This window comes from Labrus mixtus, chromosome 4, assembly GCF_963584025.1.
Source record: "Labrus mixtus chromosome 4, fLabMix1.1, whole genome shotgun sequence".
Classification (NCBI taxonomy): Eukaryota; Metazoa; Chordata; class Actinopteri; order Labriformes; family Labridae; genus Labrus; species Labrus mixtus.
Window position 1 is genome coordinate 1,308,741 of NC_083615.1, and position 20,335 is coordinate 1,329,075.

A 20,335-nucleotide genomic window follows, 5' to 3' on the forward strand; every position below is an offset into this window, starting at 1 on the left:
AGTCATAGGGGCACGTAGGTGAAAAAGTTAATCACCAACCGTGGTATAAAACAAAGTCCTTCATGCCTGTAGGGTTAAAACCTTCTCATAAAACACACCTCATTCAGTCACAACATTTTACTAGGTTGCAGTATTTTGTTGTGACTGCTTGAAGAGGTGGAGAAAATATTTCCTATTAAATTTAAAAGTGAGTCATTCTCTGAACTTCATCTAACGTGAGAGAAAACCATTAACGCTGACTTTGAGCTCAGACCGCAGGAGTCCTGACAAACAGGAAACAATACGAGAGAAAGTCAATAGTTAGGATTAAAGATCAGCCGAGGACAAAGTCCCAAAACATATCAGATAGCTTGGTGTGTGTGAGTGTGTGTGTGTGTGTGTGTGTGTGTGTGTGTGTGTGTGAGAGAGAGAGTGTGTGTGTGTGTGAGTGTGTGTGTGTGTGTGTGTGTGTGTGTGTACACAAAATGTATTTTACTTGCCACTCTCAAAGCTGAGAAAAGAGGAAGTAGTCCACATTCACAGAGCTGATCCTGCACTGTATCTAATCAGTTTTAAAGTATTACTCAGCATGAACCTGCTTCATTAACTGATGAATCAGAGGTTTAAACAGTAAATAATAATGTTGAATTAAACTCACCCTGTCTCACACGTCTTTGTCCTTCTGCTCTGTCCACTCAAAATGGAGCCTAAGCTCTGACTCACAGAAGACTTTCACTTTGGTTTCTTGGAAACCCGTATCAGCTCAGAGTTTCTCCTCCCCTTCTTGTTATTTCCTGGAACTGAAACACTGATGACTTTTGTTAGTTCAGGTTTCTTGGTGATCGTCTCCTTCTGCTGGAATCAAAGTAAAAAGCATTAATCCAAGCTAACTAGGTTTAGCAAACTAAACAAAGTGAGCTGGGATCATCTTCAGCAATAGTTGTGGTTTTCAGACCGTTAAAGACTTAGTTAATAACAATCAATGTCCTTCTTTTACCTCTTTGAATCTCATAACTTAGACCCTATGCTGCTTTGTTTTTGGGTTTGATCCCTTTGTTACTATGGCAACAATAATGCTCACTAAATCCCAGTGACAGTTTGGTTTGTGTAGGGAACATCAGCCCCACATGTATAACCAGTGGCACATTTAGTCATTTGGGGGCCCTCTGCATCTGTTGGGCAAATGTGGTGTTTCTAAACGGATGGGTCGGGACCCAAAAGTGGGTCTCAGAGCCTTTTTCAGTTGGAACCGAATGTTATTCACAAGTAATTAACAAATTGGAAAAGGTTGGATACAATTATTATTTTTATATAAATTCTGTTAGTATAAAGCCCAGTGGTTCAGACCATTCACAACATGAATTCTGATTAAAAAAAGAACATAAGCAACATTAATAAAATGTCAAACATTATCAAAAGAAGAATAGAAGAAGTTAATCTAAGTGATTTAAACATTTATTTTGACAAACATAGTTTTATATTATTATCACATAAAGACTCAAATTCTACAGACACATTAAACCAAATGTTAACAAGTTTAGAACGACTAACAGATAAAAGTGAAACACATCCAGCAACAATCAGAGTTTTTAAACACACTTAAAATCTCAGAAGCACATTGTCGTCAATGACCGTGTTTAACGCACTATCGCTCTTATAGGACCAGCTCGCTGCCCTTTTCTTGTTAAAACCATTTAGCGGTTATGTGTAATGAATGAACAGGTCAAAAGTGCGCGGAAAGTCAGGCGGGTTAGTAGACCGGCGGGAATGCAGTGATTTCACTCAGTCCGCCATCTTTACTGAAGACGCCGGTGTTTCGGTTTGAAGTGTGACCAATAAGAGGCGTCTTTCATTCAGCGCTCTGTGTGGTTATCTTTGTTTAGTTTTATATTAAATATATATCCAATAAGTATATTTTATCTTCCGTGTCTGATATCTGTTAACAACCACACATGCATATATAATATTTACAGTCTATGGATACTACTCGAGCAGGACACCTCTTGTTTATGTTGATGAGTTCAAGAGCATCAGTCAGAGTCGTAATAAAAGTGCTTCTACAGAGTTTTAAGTAAAAGTACAAAAAGTGACAAAGATGAGACATTTGTCAGTTTGAGTCTATTACAAAGGTGTTTCCTGGTTTGTTTATAGATTAATGAAGCACCATGAGTCTTGTTACTTTATTTGTAAAGGAGGAATAGTGACCATTTACCACATTACTAAATAACAGTATCACCTTTTTAAATGCTTTCTACAGTCTGATGTTGTTTATTGGTGATTACAGTTGATTGATTAGTTAATATTATCAGGAAAATGGAGGAACTACAGCATGTTGGAGCTCTTCAGGCAGCTGGTCATGAGGTTACAGACTTTGGAGGAATAATGGAATTTTAAAAATTCATTACATGCATATATCTTTGAATAAATAAAAGATAGGAAGAAGATGAGGGTGTGTGAAGGAGATCCAGCAGAAGTTCAAACTCCTGACTGAAATTCCTCTCTGACAAATAAAAGTATTCCAGTAAAGTCAAAGTAGGCCTATCTGTACTGAAGCTCCATGAAGGAGACTAATCAGACCTTTAAAGACTTTAACACTAACATGTGATCCATGTCACAGCTGTTTTATAGAAATATGATTATTATCTTTGCATGAACTTTCAGATTTCAACTCCATCACCGCCAACACCAGAACATTTGGAACAATCAGCAGAATCCAAACATTTGTACTCTTGTTTCAAATTATCCAATTTGTTTTTTATTGATCTTATCTGTAAGTTTTATTTCCCAACAGCAAGACTTAAATGTGCAGTAAACCTCTCGGGGGCTCAACGTTAAAACTGAGAAATATCCTGTTTAGTTGGTCAATCTATGTTATATTTACTTATATTTTGACACATTATAGACTAAATAATATCCTTACAACAGAAGACAGGTCTCAGTATGCTTGAATATAATCTATAAATAATATTAAACATTTGAATATTTCTTGAAGACGATTCAGAGCAGGACATGAACGTCCTCAGTGATTATTATTATGTCCCTGAACGCAGCAGTCAGAGCCACCTACATGTGAAAACGTTGAGTAGTAATAATACATTACAGTTCCTGTTTTCAGTCTGCTCACTTGTCTGAAAAATAAAACTGATGGCAGAGGAGGTTTGATTGGATTTGAATTGATGGTCTGTTTGATTCTCAGCTCATTTTAAAGCAACAGCGCCACCTGCTGGACAAACATTCAAAGCTTGATCCAAACAGCAGCCGAGCTCTTATCCAGCTGCTTCAAAGTGAGCAGCCTGATGATTCTGCTGGAGTCAGATTCACACGTAGCCCCGGCCGGGTCACACTCCTGTTCAGGTTTGATCTCTGAAGAGAGAGAAACTGGTCTGTAAGGCATTCAGATATAAACTACTGTAGGGTAGAGGTCACCGAGGGGCGGGCTGGAAGAAAGAAAGATCAGTTGTAGTCTGTCTGTTGATGTCTCAGTATTTTTGCTGTCTTTCTTTTCTTATTGTATTTTGTCGTTGCTGTCCTGACCTTGTCTGTTTGTTTTTTCTCTGCCTTATTTGTCATGTATATGTCACCAGTTTGTCACGCTATTGCACCTCATTAAATTAATGAATGAATAAAAAACATTCCTGAGATAATGACATTGAAGGCCTCTCTCATTGTATTACAGACTACATCCGTTTCTGTGAGGACACCATAGTCCCTACCAAAAAGGTCCGCTTCTTCTCAAATAACAAACCATGGATCAGTAAAGACATTAAAGCTCTCCTCAACAAAAAGAAGAGGGCCTTCATGACTAGGGATCGTGAGAAGCTCAAGGCTGTCCAAAAGGAGTTAAAGAAGAAGCTGAGAGAGGCCAAGAACAACTACAAGGACAGGATTGAGGCCAAGATGGGACAGAACAACTCAAAAGAGGTGTGGAATGGCATGAAGCAGATGACGGGCTGCAGCAGGCCGGAACCCAGAATTAAAGGAGACCCAGTATTTGCTGCTGAGCTGAACCTATTTTTCAATAGGTTTGACACATCCCCCGACCCAGTGAGCTCAAATAATGGGTCTAGGTCTCCCCCCACCATCTCAGCCCCCATTCACACCTCTGCTGGAGACTCTGCTCTTCCTCCCATCAAGGTCCTGACCACCTCCCCCCCCTTTCTCAGCTCCTCATCAGCAGCTTCAAAGGACAGCCCCCCCTCACCTTCCAGCTCCCTCCCTTCAGGTACCTGCATGACAATAGACAGTACTCCACACCCCTCCCCTGCTCATTGTCCCACTCTCACTCTTACTACCAGCCAGGTACAAAGAGAACTCTCCAGACTCCACATCAGAAAAGCCAGTGGACCAGACAACATCAGTCCCAGGATCCTCAAGGTGTGTGCTGGGCAGCTTGCAGGAGTCTTTCAGCACCTCTTCAACCTCTCCCTGAGGCTGATGATGGTGCCTGACCTGTGGAAGACCTCCTACATCGTCCCAATCCCAAAGAAAGGTCGTCCCAGCGCTCTCAATGACTACAGACCTGTGGCACTCACGTCACATGTCATGAAGACATTTGAGAGGCTGGTTCTCCAGCACCTGAGGACCCTGCTCACTGCTTTCCAGGATCCGTTGCAGTTTGCATATCAGAGGCACATTGGTGTGGAGGATGCTATCATCTTCCTGACACACAAAGCCCTGTCACACCTGGAGACGAAGGGAAGCACTGTGAGAGTCATGTTCTTTGACTTCTCCAGTGCTTTCAATACCATCCAGCCCTGCCTCCTGAGGGACAAACTGCTGGATATGCAGCTGCACCCTCACACCACAGCTTGGATTTTTAACTACCTCACAGGCCGGCCACAGTATGTCAGAGTCGACGGCTGTGTCTCTGATGTAGTGACGGGCAACACAGGAGTACCTCAAGGAACTGTTCTGGCGCCTTTCCTCTTCACTCTCTTCACATCAGACTTCATGTTGAACTCTAGTTCCTGCCACCTCCAAAAGTTTTCCGACGACTCCTCCATTGTTGGGTGCATCACTGATGACGACGAGAAGGAGTACAGAGGACTGTTAGAGAGCTTCGTCACATGGTGTGAAAGCAACCACCTGAAGCTCAACATCAGCAAAACAAAGGAGGTGGTAGTGGACTACCGGAAGAAGAAGAGGCCCCCTGCCCCAGTCATCATCCAGAGGGAGGAAGTGGAGAGGGTGGACTCATACAAGTACCTTGGGGTCTACATCAACAATAAACTGGACTGGTCTCACAACTCTGACGCCCTCTTCAGGAAGGGACAGAGCAGGATGTTCTTCCTGAGGAGACTCAGATCGTTCAGTGTCTGCAACAGACTCCTGAAGACCTTCTACCAGTCTGTGGTGGCCAGCGCCCTCTTCTTTGCTGTGGCGTGCTGGTGGGGTGGCATCAAGACTGGTGAGGCAAACAGGCTGAACAAGCTGGTGAGGAAGGCCCGCTCTGTAGTGGGTCTTGATCTGGACAGTTTGGAGACAGTGGGTGAGAGGAGGATGAAGGACAAAATCTTATCCATCCTGGATAACTCCTCTCATCCCCTACATGGTGAGCTGTGGCAGATGGGCAGCTCCTTCAGCCAACGCCTCATCCCCCCCAGGTGCAAAACAGAGCGTTTCAGGCGCTCCTTTGTGCCCACTGCCATCAGACTGTACAACAGCAGCCTATGACAACAATAACAATACGTCCTGGACACTAAACTTCACCCCCATAGAACACTACCCCCATGGCCCCATGGCCATGGCTTCATTATTATCATTGTAGTATTGTATTATTATTATTATTATTACTTAGCATCCATATATATATATATATATATACATATATACTGTACATTCTATATATTTATTATATTATTATATTAGTCTGTATTATATAACACTTCATTATACTACACTATATTGGTCATACTGCACTATATTATATTATACTACATTATATTATATAACTACACTCGGCATCTTGCTGCTATTTATCACACAGTCACTTTAATCACAGTCACTTTATCTTATCATTCTCTGTAAATACTGTCTCAATTCTCAATTCCCCCCTGCTAACTTCATTCATTCATTCATTCATTTTGTACTTGTATATACCCCTTGTTTTTTATTTTTATTTTTTTATTTTTATTTATTCTGTTTAATGTGTATTTTGTATTTTCGAGCTTCTTGTCTGTGCTGCTGTAACACCCGAATTTCCCCTCTGGGGATCAATAAAGTATTATCCTATCCTATCCTATAATCCACTGCTGGTACGGAGGTGCTCTCTGCCTCCTGTGTGTGAAGAAAGAGTGTGTGTGTGTGTTTGAAGATACAAGTATATCCATCTCACATAGAACTGTGTTTGTCTTTGATTGAAATGGGGGCGGCAGTTGCGGTAGAGGGTCGCCGGTTCAAGTCCCTGGCCCGGGAAACTGGAGAGGTGCCAGTCCATTTCCTGAGCACTGCCCTTGAGCAAGGCACTGAACCCCAAAACTGCTCTGGAGCGCTCGCTGTGGGCCGCCCCCTCACTCTGAGACCTCTCTATTAACGCATGTCCACAGGATCCTGTTTGTTCATGTGTGTGTTCATGTTTATTAAACAGAGTGATTAATAAAGGATAAATTAAAAATGAAATATGAAACACACATTGTGAGTGTGTGTAGTTGTCAAACTGAAACCAGACATCACGTTTTTACATCTGCACTCCTGAAAACATGGAAATCATTTGAGGAGGACTGCTCCTGACTGCAGACGCAGCACTGAGGGAATGCTACTTTCAACATCAGGCTAGTTTTAGAAAATGACCAACCCTGCCTTTAAGCGTGATATTGATTTGAGGTCATATCGCCCCGCCCTGCTAACCAGGCTACCGGAGCAGCAGCAGCACGGCGCCATGCTTCCTCTCCTGAACACAGACAGAAGAGAGGGAGTTGTTTTGATACAGCTGATCATTAAAATATCTAAAAGAAGTGATCATTCAGATTGGGAAATGTAACAACCTTCCTTGTTTGTGTGACTTTAAAATAAAACAGAGTCCTCTCAACCTCACACAGTCCATGTTTTCTTGAAGAATAATTCTCTCAGGTGTTCAGAGTTCAGGTGTGTAGCTCCAGACGCCGCTGCAGCTCAGGCCGTAGTTCTCCTCTCTCACACTGTCGGGCAGCTCAAACTGAGCCAGCGGCCTCAGGAGGCGTCGGATGGCGTGCTCCTCAAACTGAGCTCTTCCTGGATCTCCGATCAGGACTTTGGTGCCGTGGGTCTCCATGCAGCGGTTCAACCAGCTGTGCAGGCTGGTGGCGAGGGACTGGTCGTAGAACATGTCGCCCAGCAGGATCAGGTCGAAGGCGGCGGGCGGTGAACCGATGATGTTGTGGGTGAGACACACAGGAGGCTGCAGGCCGTTCAGCTCACTGTTCATGTGCGTCGCCACGGCTGCCACTGGAACACAAACAGGCGGGTTAACACGTCACAGGGTTAGGGTTCAAGGAATCATGGTGTTCATGTGTTTCTTTTAATCACAGCAGTCTATATACAGGGTTCACACTCTTTTCCAGGGATCATTTTCCAGGACTTTTCCAGGACATTTTCAGCGATGATCGAGCTGGTATGACAGTCCGTGATCGTGCCACGCCAATATTAAGTGTAGTCTTTAACAAGGTTAATCACACCCACTGTGAGCTACCGCTTCAACGGTTAAACATTTAATAACATGTTAAGGTCCATTTTTTACACTTAACAACGCAGTATTATATTTGAAGAGACAATGCTAGCAAACAAGAAACTTTCAATGGATTCTTGTTCCTCATGTCCCTGGCTGTACCCCTGAGAAGTTTCAGCAGATTTTACTGTAGACTTTTTTAAATAATTAAAGTTGAATTCTGGTCAAATTGCATAGAGACGCTGATATTTTAGAACATTTTAATTCAATTTTCTAAAAACAATCTGTGAGAGGTGACAAGAAACTTTCAATGGATTCTTGTTCCTGGGGTCCCTGGCTATACAACAACTGAACAATTATTTGAACTTGTAACGGTCTGTCCAGCTTAGTTTTTGTTCCTGCATCTCCCGTTTCTGAGCGCACCTGAATGCATCTCTCATTGTCTGAGCTTCCCTGAATGCAGCATGCTCACAGCGCATCCCCTGAGTAACTGCAGAGAGAGAGAGAGAGAGAGAGAGAGAGAGAGAGAGAGAGAGAGAGAGAGAGAGAGAGAGAGAGAGAGAGAGACATGCCCAGAAAAGTGTGAAGTAGATAAACTAAGCAGACTACTGTATTTTCTGATGTTCTTACAGACTTTTTATTATTCTGCATTTAAAGATATTTTGTCTGTTTTTCAGGTGGTTGATGCGACATATTTTACGATGCGCGCTCTCTGTCCACTGGTGGGAGTGTGCTCACCTGTGTGTGTGTGTGTGTGTGTGTGTGTGTGTGTGTGTGTGTGTGTGTCTGTGTGTGTCTGTGTGTGTGTGTGTGTCTGTGTGTGTGTGTGTGTGTGTGTGTGTGTGTGTCAGTAAGAGGCTGCATGAGGTGCAGCTGTTAGTGCTGCTCTGTAGGTTTTAGGTGGAGTTAGGGACAGTCTGTGCTTAAAGGGTTCAGCTGGTCATCCAGCAAAGACAATATTAGTTAATCATTTTTAGACTGGGACTTGGCAGAGCAGTAAAACTGAGCCAGTTGTCAGCTGCTGCCACCAACCTCCGAAGGTTTGTGGCCTACCTCTGCCCCCCCCCCTCCTCCTCCCTGTGGCTTTAGAGAAACCTCTAAATAAAAAGTCTGTGAAGATATTTAAAACCTGAGCAGTATTTCGTTATCGAACAACAGAAGGGCTGCAGCAGGTTCCAGGTCCTGCACCATTAAAAACAGCTGCAGAGACTCTTGGTACAGATGTATTTTAAAGATAAGAATGAGTTTGCTCTCACAAGTCGGAAGTGCAATTATTGGACGAGGTTGCAGGAGGTTGGTCGTAATCCTCCTGGGTTACTAAAGTGAGAGGATAACACACAATAAAATAAGAGGTCAGTTATGGAGACACAAAAGGAAGAAAGATTCAGTAGTTAAAAACATATTCTCCCTTTCTCTGTCTCTGTAATCTCCATTTACACAGGGTCTTGATTTTCAGCATGAAAGCTCTTCTGGTTTCCGTTTGTAGTTCATTTAAAGTCCCCATGATACTGACAGCAGGCAGAACATTATCTGCACTGAGGACCACCTCCCACAGACGGGATTCTGACAATGATTTGTTTGTCTTAAGAACCAGATACATGCAGTAAAAAAGTCTGTTCTAGATAAAAACTAATTTACAGCCACAGATCTGCTCGACTCTGTCACAAAAGCTGATGATTGTTAGATTCCCTGCATTCCTGAAACGCATCACAAACGATCGACCCGGCCTCCATGGAGGACAGACCTGACAAAGCTTCACTTTTCATTTCTTACAGATCTGCACAAGGATGCAGCCTCTAGTGGACACTCGAGGAACTGCAGGATTTTACACCTCAGCATCGGCTTCATTTTTAAAGACCGGAGGTTTCTGCTTAGTTTGACAAAGGGCAGTCTGAAAGCAAACCGAACCAAATGAAAAATGCAGCAATGTTGCAGCTCAATGATAAATGGATTGAGCTTGTAAAGCGCTTTTCTGGTCTTCTGAAGACTCAAAGCGCTTTTTACACCGCAGGTCACACCTACACATTCACACCCTGATGGTAGAGACTGCTGAGTAAAGAGACCATCAGAAATAACTAATCCCTTTCATAGACACACACACGCCACTGATGAAGCAGCGAGAGCAATTCAGGGTTCAGTGTCTTGCCCAAGGACACGTCAGAGATCTGGCTGCAGGAGCTCGGGATTGAACCCCCAAACCTTCCGGTTGAGAGACGACCGACTCTACCAACCGAGCCACAGCCGCCCCTGAATCGCCCAAAATTTCATACGTTAAAATGAAATAATGTTGAGCTCCATCACAGCTTTTTGACTTCTTGCGTCAACCATCTGAGACCTCAGCCAACCACACGAGAAAAAAACCTTCCACCCGTTCACGACATACAGCGAATGTTTTAATGTTCCTATCAAAATAAGAGCCTGAAAATGTGTCCATGCTGTTATGTCATGATGTGAGTAAATAACACAGTAGAGTAAGAGATGAATGAATGCTTACCAGGGTCGATGTCGTTAGCCACTACATGAGCGGCACCGCACAGAATGGCAGCGATGGCGGAGGCTCCGCAGCCGCTGCCCAGATCCAGAACGGTCTGACCCCGACACACTTCGGGGTGGTCCAGGAGAAACCTGAACACAGAGACAGAAACAAACAAAACAGCTGTTTAGGTTTGTGAAACCAACGAGACGCCAGAGTCACTTCCTGCTCCGTCCCACATGCAGGACAGGGCCCACAGGTCGGAATCAAACCTACGGTCTCTGCACATTGTGGCCCTCGAGCTAACCACTAGGCCATCGCCACCCCTTTATCTTAATGTCTTTGTTGCATAATTTCAACGTATTGAAGCGACTGCTCAAACTAATCTTTAAATGACAGTGAGCCTTTGTCCCAGGCGTCTGATGTGTTAGAAGTCCTTCACTAAAAGGTGGCTAAGGTCCTGGACCTCCTGACAACACTAAAGATCTGCACTGAGCAGCCGCTGAAGTCCTGAAGTCCAACTCTGGAGCTCAGAGAGTTTAGTGAGAACAATAGAGAAGACGAGGGAACCAGATGAAGAATTGACTCAGGACTTTTGCTTTTATATCGTTATTAAGACGTCTCCTACTGAGCCAAGACACATGCACATTTAAAAAAAAAAAAATCAACCTGTAGTTGGTCCGAACTTCATGGTGTCACGTCCAACACGTCTTTATGACTTCATTCTCGGTTTGGGAGGCGTGGTCTCATTGGACAAATCATCATTATCATCTTATTTCATTAAAACTTCATTAAAGATAGAGTCGGTATCTTTTCAAAATAAAATACAGACTTCTCCTAAAGCTGCTCCATTGTCCCTTCTGGGCCTCCGTACATGTGTGGTGGTGACTGTGTCTGCAGAGACTCTGTCCTCTCACTGGATTTTACTGTTCTGCTTTGTTCTGGTTGACTCAGGATGTTTCTGGGTGGCGCTGGTGTGTTTTGTAGTGTCTCATCTGTATGCATGTACCTTATATTCTCTAATAATCAACATTTATGTCAAGTAGTCATGCTGCATAATCATATGTATCTCAGTAAACTGTATCTTAATAAACTGAAACTGCACCTCAGGGTAAAAATGCATTTAGCAGAGCACACAGGAAGGAGCCCTCAGGGGAGGGTGAAAGAAAGTTCAGTACAGCAATACAGAAAGGTGAATCCTTAAAGTTACCAATAAAGATTAAGTTGAACAGATCAGATGGTGAAAAGAGGGCGTGAAGAAGCTTGTCCCCACGCCCCTGCAAAGCCATACATACTGTAATCTTTGTCTGTTTTAGTCTCTTCAGTTGAAGGGCTCACTGCTTTATGACTCCATGAATACAGCTTCCTGTGCTCATGTTCTTTGGCCTCCAGGTCCGGTCTCTGAAGAGGACTTTGCAAACTTTAAGGACTACAATTACACCATGAAGAAAACAGAAAACAGATTTAGAACTTCAAAATGTTGCGGCTTCTTTGGGTTCGGATGTAGGTTTAATCTGGGTCCAAATTTGATACAAAAAGTCACTACAGTTTCCTCCAGACAATGACAGCGCACAGGTGAGTGGAGGAGTGGATACAATTCAGTGATTAGACGAGATTCAAACCGGCGAATGTGACGGAGGTGGACGTAGCAGCAAAGAAGAGAAAATATAATCAGAGTGAGGAGAAACACCACAATCATTGTTCATTTTAACTGCATTAAAGTTCATATTTTAACACCATATTTATCGACTTTAAAGGTCACATATTCTGCTAAACCCACTCCCCCATGTTCCTCTAAGTCTAACATGTGTCTCTAGTCCGTCTACAAACCCCCCAATGATGAGAAAAGTCCATCCTCTCCGTCTTCTGCCTGCTCCACTTTTCAGGAAATGTGTGCTCAAACAGGCCGTTTGGAGATGTTCCCTTCATGACATCACAAAGGGCAGTAGCCCCTCCCCCAGGTGGGTGACACTCCCACAGCTAGGTGTTTGTTCTGCCCTCTGAGGCCGCGGTCACACCGAGACGCGCCGCTACAAATTACAAATTAGCAGCTATTTATCACCTGCTTCTCTGGGAATAGCAGAATATAATTACTCAGTGATGTTGGGATAATTCTCCATACGTTTTGTGGTGAATTGTGATTTAATTTTAAATAAATTATTTGCTAATTGTCACCTACTTCCCATGAAATTCAGGGGTAATTTCAATGAAATCAAAAAAAAGTTTGTCTAATTATCACCTAATTACGACGAAATTTGCGGACCTGTAAAGTGTTACCTAGATTTTTGTACAATTCAAAGTGTACATATAATTTTCCAGTAACTTTGACATTTCTCGTTTGAATGATTTACAACGGGGATGTAAAGCAGCTCTGCACCAACAGCTGTTAGTGAGGTCACTACTAAAGAGGTTAAAGGTGAATGAAACAGGTATATTAGAGATCTCACCGTGACAGCGCCTGTCCTCCGGGCCAGTAGATCGCCCAGTACGGGTCCTCGTAGGGCCACAGTTCGGGTCTCTCCGTCCAGAATCTGCAGCTGGGAGTGAACAGCCTCAGTCTGAGCTCCGGGGTGAGGCTCTGCTCTCCGACCACCTCCGTGTTTTCACCGATAAATCTGCGGCTGTGAGACACACACCTCCGTCTGAATGCTGTGAACGACCCTTTAACACACCTGGTCCATGTAGAGGACTTAAAGAGTCCAAACATGACCGTGAGCATGCTAACCAGTTAGCCACGGAGCTACTCGTCAGAGCCCTTCTTATGTCTCTGTCACCTTCTGTCGTTTTTTAACATCATAAAACCCAATAAGAAATGAAAACACACAACTTTCTTCTTCGTTGAAATTCCCCTGAGGAGATGTTTCTACACGAGCGCAAAATAGAGTCGGACCTCCTAAAAACGGGACACACAATAAAGGTTCCGCTCCTTCTTCTTTGGATTTTATTGGCAGCTGGCATCCAAAAAGTTGCATTACTGCCATCTGCTGGATTTAATTATTACTCACATTCCTAAATCCTCCTCAATAAACCTGTTCTCAAGAGAGATTTAAACAAGCAACTTCAGCCTCTCCCTCTCTCCCCACACTCCAAAATACTTTTGAAATCTCTTCTTACGAGTCCCTCTCTCTCTCCATTTCTGACATCATGTTCTGTCTATGTGCTACATACTTTCTACATTTAATAACTACATGTTCAACTGTTTCTGTACCTCACAAAGACCAGATGTTTTCCAGTGATATGTAGAGTACTATTTAAATGACTGTGACTGATTCTTAACCTGGTCTTTACGTCCTCCTCTCTTCTGTTGCTCCCTCTGTATTTGACTTTATCTATTTCCCTCTGAATTGAGTATAAATGTCTTCCCTTTGTCTGATTGTTCTAATATTGTTGCCATTCCTGTTTAATTTTACTCCATGTGACTCGTTTCCCCTCTGACTTAGATCATTTGATGTTAATATCAATCCTCTCTTTCTTTACAGCTTCCTTTGCCAACCTGTCCACCTTTTCATTTCCTGCTATACCTGAATGTGCTGGAACCCACATGAACATCACATCTGTCCCCTGTTTAACCACCTGGGAATGTGTAAATATGATTTCATATAATAAATCTTGATGACTGTGAGATGATCCTGATTGAATACTGTATAAAGCGCCGACTGAATCACTGCATATCAGCACTTTCCTTCCTTTCATTTGCTCAACACATTCTAATGCAACTAAAATGGCGTACAACTCTACTGTGTAAACGTTCAGGAAATCTGACGTTCTCTTCACTACTTCAACATTGAATTTTGGGATAAACGCAGCTGATCCTGTTGCATTTGTCATCGGGTCTTTACATCCATCTGTGAATACTTGTACATGATCTCCATATCTCTGTTCTATGTGTTCATAGAATTCACTAACTAAATCAACATTTATTTTTCTTTCCTTTATCTTTAGTAACTCCAAGTCTACTTCAGCTGTCTCAAGCATCCACATTGGAACTGGTGGCCATAAAACAGTTGGACTGATATCCTTGTCATTCATCTCTCACCACTCTATCCCCTATCCATCCAAAACTGGACTTAGTTGTTCTCTCTTTTTCCCAGCAATCCTTTAACACTGATTTTGTTGGGTGACTATCTCCATGTCCTCTCAAGTTCAGCCAATAATTTGCTAATAGCTGTTTCCTCCTTAAACATAGTGGCAGCTCTCCTACTTCTACCTGAAGTGCACATATTGGAGATGATTTCACTGCCCCAATACATATCCTAAGAGCCTGTGCCTGAATCATTTCTAACTGTGTTGTCTTTGCTGCAGATCCATATACCACACTCCCATACTCAATCCTAGTTCTAATTAACACCACATATATATATTTTAAGGCAGCAACATCAGCTCCCCAATCCATTCCTACAAGACATCTCATTACATTTATTACTTTTTTGCATTTATCAACAATATTCCTTATGTGTTCCTTCCATGTCAACCGGACATCAAAAAATACCCCTAAAAAACAAAATGAGTCAACTCGTTCTAGCTTATTTCCATACAATGTCAACCCAATATTCTCCCCAATTTTCTTTCGAGAAAAGAACATGATCTTTGTTTTTTCCACATAAAATGTAAATCCCCACTTTAATCCCCACTTCTCAACTAAACTGATCCCTTTCTGAATTTTATTTACAATAAATTGTATATTCTTTCCTTTTTTCCACAATGCTCCATCATCCGCAAACAATGATCTTCCTATATCTGTTGGGATATTATCAAATATATCATTTATCATAAAAATACAATCGGACTTATCACACTTCCCTGTGGTGTTCCATTCTCTACAACATACTTTTTAGATATTTCATCACCTATTTTTACTTGACTCGATCTCTTGTTCAGAAAATCAAGGTTCCGCTCACAAAGGTTCCCATTATTTATGTCACATACGAATCAATAATACTTTTCTGATACATGAATGTGTATCAAAAACAGTAGATGTAAATAACGTACCTATATATTCACCTTTTATATCTTTAAATTTATTTTTAAACTGTTGTGTTTCAAGCTGCTGTAACATAATTATTTTTTAGTAATTTTCCCCAATGGGGGGTCGATGGAGATGATCTTATCTCTTAAAATGTAATAAAAACAGAACTCAGGTTCTTCTACTGATTCATTTAAATGTCTCTCTCTATCAGGAATCTCTTTTCTTCTTTTCAGCTGCTCTAAAAAAAAGACAATAAAATCAAAATCAGTGATATTTTGTGTACCACCCCATCACCGCCCGGGTCTCACAGATGGGAGACACGTGGGTATACTAATTAATAAAGAAATGTATTAATAAGGAAAATAATCAAACCTTGTAGATTTGAAGAATCTTTAAAGTCAGCTGTGTAAGGTGAGTTGTGTCTGACCACGCCCCCTCTCTGGAAGGGCTTGGGTGTACGCAGTCTTTCTCGCTCCATGTCCTATTGTTTACGGTGAGAAGGCAGACTCAGAGGTTCAGAACAAACACCTAGCTGTGGGAGTGTCACCCACCTGGGGGAGGGGCTACTGCCCTTTGTGATGTCATGAAGGGAAAATCTCCAAACGGCCTGTTTGAGCACACATTTTCAGAAAAGTGAAGCAGGTAAAAGACGGAGAGGATGGACTTTTCTCATCATTGGGGGGTTTGTAGACAGACTAGAGGAACATGGTGAAGTGGATTTTAAATACGTGACCTTTAAATTTGACCTGATTTGGATGTTTGGTTTAATTTAGCAACTAAACAAGAACACGTTTCCATCTGTGTCTATCTGTCTGTTTTGAATGCAAACTTTTTCTTCCCTGAAAGAAATCCATGCACATCAACCTGTGCAGATGTCTCCTCAGTCCTCTGCATGGAGGCTTTGTGTCTCCTGAACCCAGACAACAAGTTCTCTGAAGAGGAGGCAGAGTGTGACGATCCGGGGGAAGCCTTAGCACTAACCTGAGCAGAGGTCAATGAGGCCGTTAGAATGCTCCTCACTGGCAAGGCGCCCAGGGGCCTCATTTATCAACAGTGAGTAGAAAGTGTTCTAAATTCTGTCTTACAAATGACATTTAGAATGTGCTAAAGTACAGAAAAAATCTGTATTTATCAACCATGCTGACAGCGATCGTACTCACATCGGTAGGTAATCAGTGTTGATAAATCCCATGTTCTTAACCTGCAGGCTCGCACACGTTCAGGGACATTTACATTCAGAAACGCCTCCAATGAACCATTTATGGTAACAACACACCTCTTTAAAAACCACCTGAATATATTTACCTCGCTGGAATAATGACTACGAGAGCAAAGAAAAGGAGCTTCATAACAACAGGAATGGAAGTGGAAGAGGTTGAATAAAAAAGGGAAATAAATAAATAAATAGATAAATAAATAAAGAGATAAAATAAGGTTAGTAACTCTTGCGCTAAGTGACCCAGATAAATGATTAGTCTTTTCACTTCGTCGAAGTTACTAACAAAAGAACAAATGCTGCATGAGAGAAGGTGACAGGTCAGAGGAGAAAACACCAAGATGAAGTTTGATAATAAGTTCAGTGCAAAAAATAACAACGCATCACGGCACAAAAGCCAGAAGTATCTGCTCCACAATTTCACCCTTGAACATTTACAGCGTGGTCGGGGGCACAGCTCTCTCTGGGGGATTAATCAAACAGTGATGCTCTCCCAACAGAACAAGCTGGACCAAACGGATCAGTGCGCTCTTTTGAACTTACTGCGGAGCGCACGCTTCACCAAATCATCTAATAATGCAAAACCAGCCATGATGTAACATTTCAAAGTAACGCCTGTCACAGACGACTTTTTAAGGTTTTCAGACCAATTAGGCAACGGGTCTGTTTCAAACTGCACAAAATCACTTATTTTGTGTTTTGAATTAAAAAAAACTGGGAACATGCATCTAGGTTGAGATGGATTCTGGCGTGCTGTGACACTCGTGGTGCTTTTTATTTGTAGTTTCAATGTTCTACCTCTAGATTCTGTGTGTAAGCATGCTCAGAGCTGTGCTTATATTTACACACATTTCTAAGTCAAAGAACAAGTTGATAAATTCCACTCTGCGTGGGAATGTTCTTACACACTCATTACTCACAGATCCGTGCTCACACACTGCTGATAGATGAGCACCCTGATTCTGTGCTTCAAACGTTCGTACACACGGTTTAAACACATTTCTGTTAGTGAATGAGGCCCATTATCTTTTGTTTCTCTGTAATCACGTTCAACTGGATGTCTCATTATAGAGAGCGTAATGCTGCAGCTCCCCCTGGTGGTGAACCTGTGTCAGTGCTATGTGAGTCCTTAAGACGTGATCATGTGAAAGCAAAGGAAATAAATCATTTTACAATCTTTAAAAATCAGATATATTTATACAATTTACTATATTTATTTAATACCACATTCTACTCTAATTCTGTGTAGAAGCAGCATGTTTGTGTGGACAATATCACACTGTGGAGCTGAATGAAACGTGAGTCTGTCTCAGAACACTTTCACTAACAGAGACCGCACCTTTACTGATTGAAATAAAGAGTAAGAGTTAGGTGAGGGGGGAGAAGGACAAATGTGTGGATCTTTGTGGAAAACAAAGTTTTATTTCAAATACAAGTGGAGAAGAAAATGACAGAGAGCAGACAGAGAAATAATGTCTTCAGATCGATCAGTCTGGGAGAAAACTGTGGAAACAGTGACACCTGCTGGCAGAAAGCAGTGATAGCAGCAACAGAACCTAAACATGAATTATTATTAAACCCTCCACAGATTGAATTAATTTATATTTAAAATCCTGAGATAATAAAAACAGAAGGTTCAAACATCAAAGTGTAATAAACATCAGAAGTTAAAAATAAAGATAGTTTGATAACGTGTCCGTTGTTACCCTGACATGATGAATGAATATCAATGATTGAGTCTGCATGTTATTCAGCTCTTTTTATATCATCTCATATTACATCAGATATTCAGGTGCTGACTCTGCACCTGGATCCAGACATCCTGTTTGTAGTTCTTTTAAAAACTCAGTGAAGCCTCCTCTTTGTTTTGATCCAACAAAGAGACGACTGATTTATTATCAGACGACCAACGACTCGTGGTTAAAAGCAGAACTTCACACTTTAACTTGCACAGGTGGAATCAACTTCTACTGTTATCTGTGAATATGAGTCAATGAATAACCTGCACCACTACACATGTCCACAGGGTGGCGCTGCAACAGAAACATTTATATACAAATCAAAGAGTTCATCTTCGGTCGTTGAGTCATGAAGCAGTTTAAATTCAGAATATGAGAATAGAAAAATGTCCGAGGTCATGGTCCTGTGTGTGACGGTGGAGCTGATCTCAGAGCAGCTCAGACTGCAGCACTGAGAGTCATCTGCGCTGTGATTGGTCCGTCAGTCTCCCAGTAACACAGCCCAGTTAAAGACTCACCAACACACCAGCTGCTGCTTCCAGCTCTGTGATCGACAGGATCCTCTCTTTATAGACTCACCACCACCTGTTGATATAAAAAGAGATAAATGAGAGATTAGACTCTGAGAGAGACTTCATGATTATTCTGATCATATAATATCATCGTTATCATGATTATTCTGATTATCAGTGATACAGAACATCCAGTATGAAGAGCAGCAGGGACTTCAGTCCTGCTCAGAAGTGAAGTGGGCGTGTAAAGTAGCACGCCACCTTTCAACTCTCGTGGTCACTCGTGTTGGTGACTTGAAGCTTAAAGGGACAGAGAGTCCTTGAAGGCATCATCATGTCAGAGACAGTTGAGTGATGTGTTTACTGAGAGTCATTGAAGGCATCATCATGTCAGAGACAGTTGAGTGATGTGTTTACTGAGAGTCCTTGAAGGCATCATCATGTCAGAGACAGTTGAGTGACGTGTTTACTGAGAGTCCTTGAAGGCATCATCATGTCAGAGACAGTTGAGTAATGTGTTTACCGAGAGTCCTTGAAGGCATCATCATGTCACAGACAGTTGAGTGACGTGTTTACAGAGAGTCCTTGAAGGCATCATCATGTCAGAGACAGTTGAGTGATGTGTTTACTGAGAGTCCTTGAAGGCATCATCATGTCAGAGACAGTTGAGTGATGCGTTTACTGAGAGTCCTTGAAGGCATCATCATGTCACAGACAGTTGAGTGACGTGTATACCGAGAGTCCTTGAAGGCATCAGCATGTCAGAGACAGTTGAGTGATGAGTCCTTGAAGGCATCATCATGTCAGAGACAGTTCAGTGATGTGTTTACTGAGAGTCCTTGAAGGCATCATCATGTCAGAGACAGTTGAGTGATGTGTTTACCGAGAGTCCTTGAAGGCATGATCATGTCAGAGACAGTTGAGTGATGTGTTTACTGAGAGTCCTTGAAGGCATCATCATGTCACAGACAGTTGAGTGATGTGTTTACTGAGAGTCCTTGAAGGCATCATCATCATGTCACAGACAGTTGAGTGATGTGTTTCCTGAGAGTCCTTGAAGGCATCATCATCATGTCAGAGACAGTTGAGTGATGTGTTTACTGAGAGTCCTTGAAGGCATCATCATGTCACAGACAGTTGAGTGATGTGTTTACTGAGAGTCCTTGAAGGCATCATCATGTCACAGACAGTTGAGTGATGTGTTTACTGAGAGTCCTTGAAGGCATCATCATCATGTCACAGACAGTTGAGTGATGTGTTTACTGAGAGTCCTTGAAGGCATCATCATGTCACAGACAGTTGAGTGATGTGTTTACTGAGAGTCCTTGAAGGCATCATCATCATGTCACAGACAGTTGAGTGACGTGTTTACTGAGAGTCCTTGAAGGCATCATCATCATGTCACAGACAGTTGAGTGATGTGTTTACTGATAGTCCTTGAAGGCATCATCATCATGTCACAGACAGTTGAGTGATGTGTTTACTGTTGATTCATGTAAACTGTGTTTAAATCTAGCAGCAGCAGTTTCTGATTTTCTCGGCCTTTTGGGACAGAAATAACAGCAGACATTAAACACACTTTAAAGAGTTATTTCCACCTGGATGAACTGCAGTGTCTCACAGGTGTGCTGTGTGTAATCTGTCCCTGTGTGTGTTACGAGCCTTGTGGAAGAACAATGTGAACCTGTCTGTGTCTGTGCATCTCACCATCTTACTAATGGAGCCTTTAAATAGCATGGAAATACTGCACCATGACTTTAGAGCAGGTTTTTGTTGGTCCATGGTGCAGCTGCTTTCTGCCCCCTGAG

The 20,335-nt window shown here is 42.2% G+C and overlaps 2 protein-coding genes and 1 long non-coding RNA gene across 13 annotated transcripts in view; 1 reads left to right on the plus strand and 2 right to left on the minus strand.

The window, feature by feature from the left end:
• The window catches only part of LOC132973511 (NACHT, LRR and PYD domains-containing protein 14-like), a 273,451-nt gene that overhangs the window by 213,320 nt on the left and 39,796 nt on the right, over positions 1 to 20,335 (minus strand). For 10 of the 11 annotated variants that reach the window (XM_061037004.1, XM_061037003.1, XM_061037009.1 and 7 more), the window contains exon 1: positions 638 to 793. The exons of the other annotated variant lie outside the window; for it this stretch is intronic. The gene's annotated coding sequence lies outside the window, so the exon portion shown is untranslated. Of the gene's footprint in view, positions 1 to 637; positions 794 to 20,335 lie in introns of those variants that run through there. 11 annotated transcript variants of the gene reach the window in all.
• On the minus strand, positions 6,529 to 12,994 carry LOC132973521 (electron transfer flavoprotein beta subunit lysine methyltransferase-like). Its single transcript, XM_061037033.1, has 3 exons — positions 12,542 to 12,994; positions 10,116 to 10,246; positions 6,529 to 7,401 (listed from the first exon to the last, which is right to left on the minus strand). Exons 1-3 carry the CDS (start codon positions 12,811 to 12,813, stop codon positions 7,052 to 7,054), a joined length of 753 nt encoding a protein of 250 aa, XP_060893016.1. The 5' UTR covers positions 12,814 to 12,994; the 3' UTR covers positions 6,529 to 7,051.
• Positions 13,328 to 14,523, plus strand: LOC132972314 (uncharacterized). The gene is made up of 2 exons (XR_009672900.1): positions 13,328 to 13,677; positions 14,037 to 14,523. It is a non-coding gene; the product is annotated as an uncharacterized LOC132972314 (long non-coding RNA).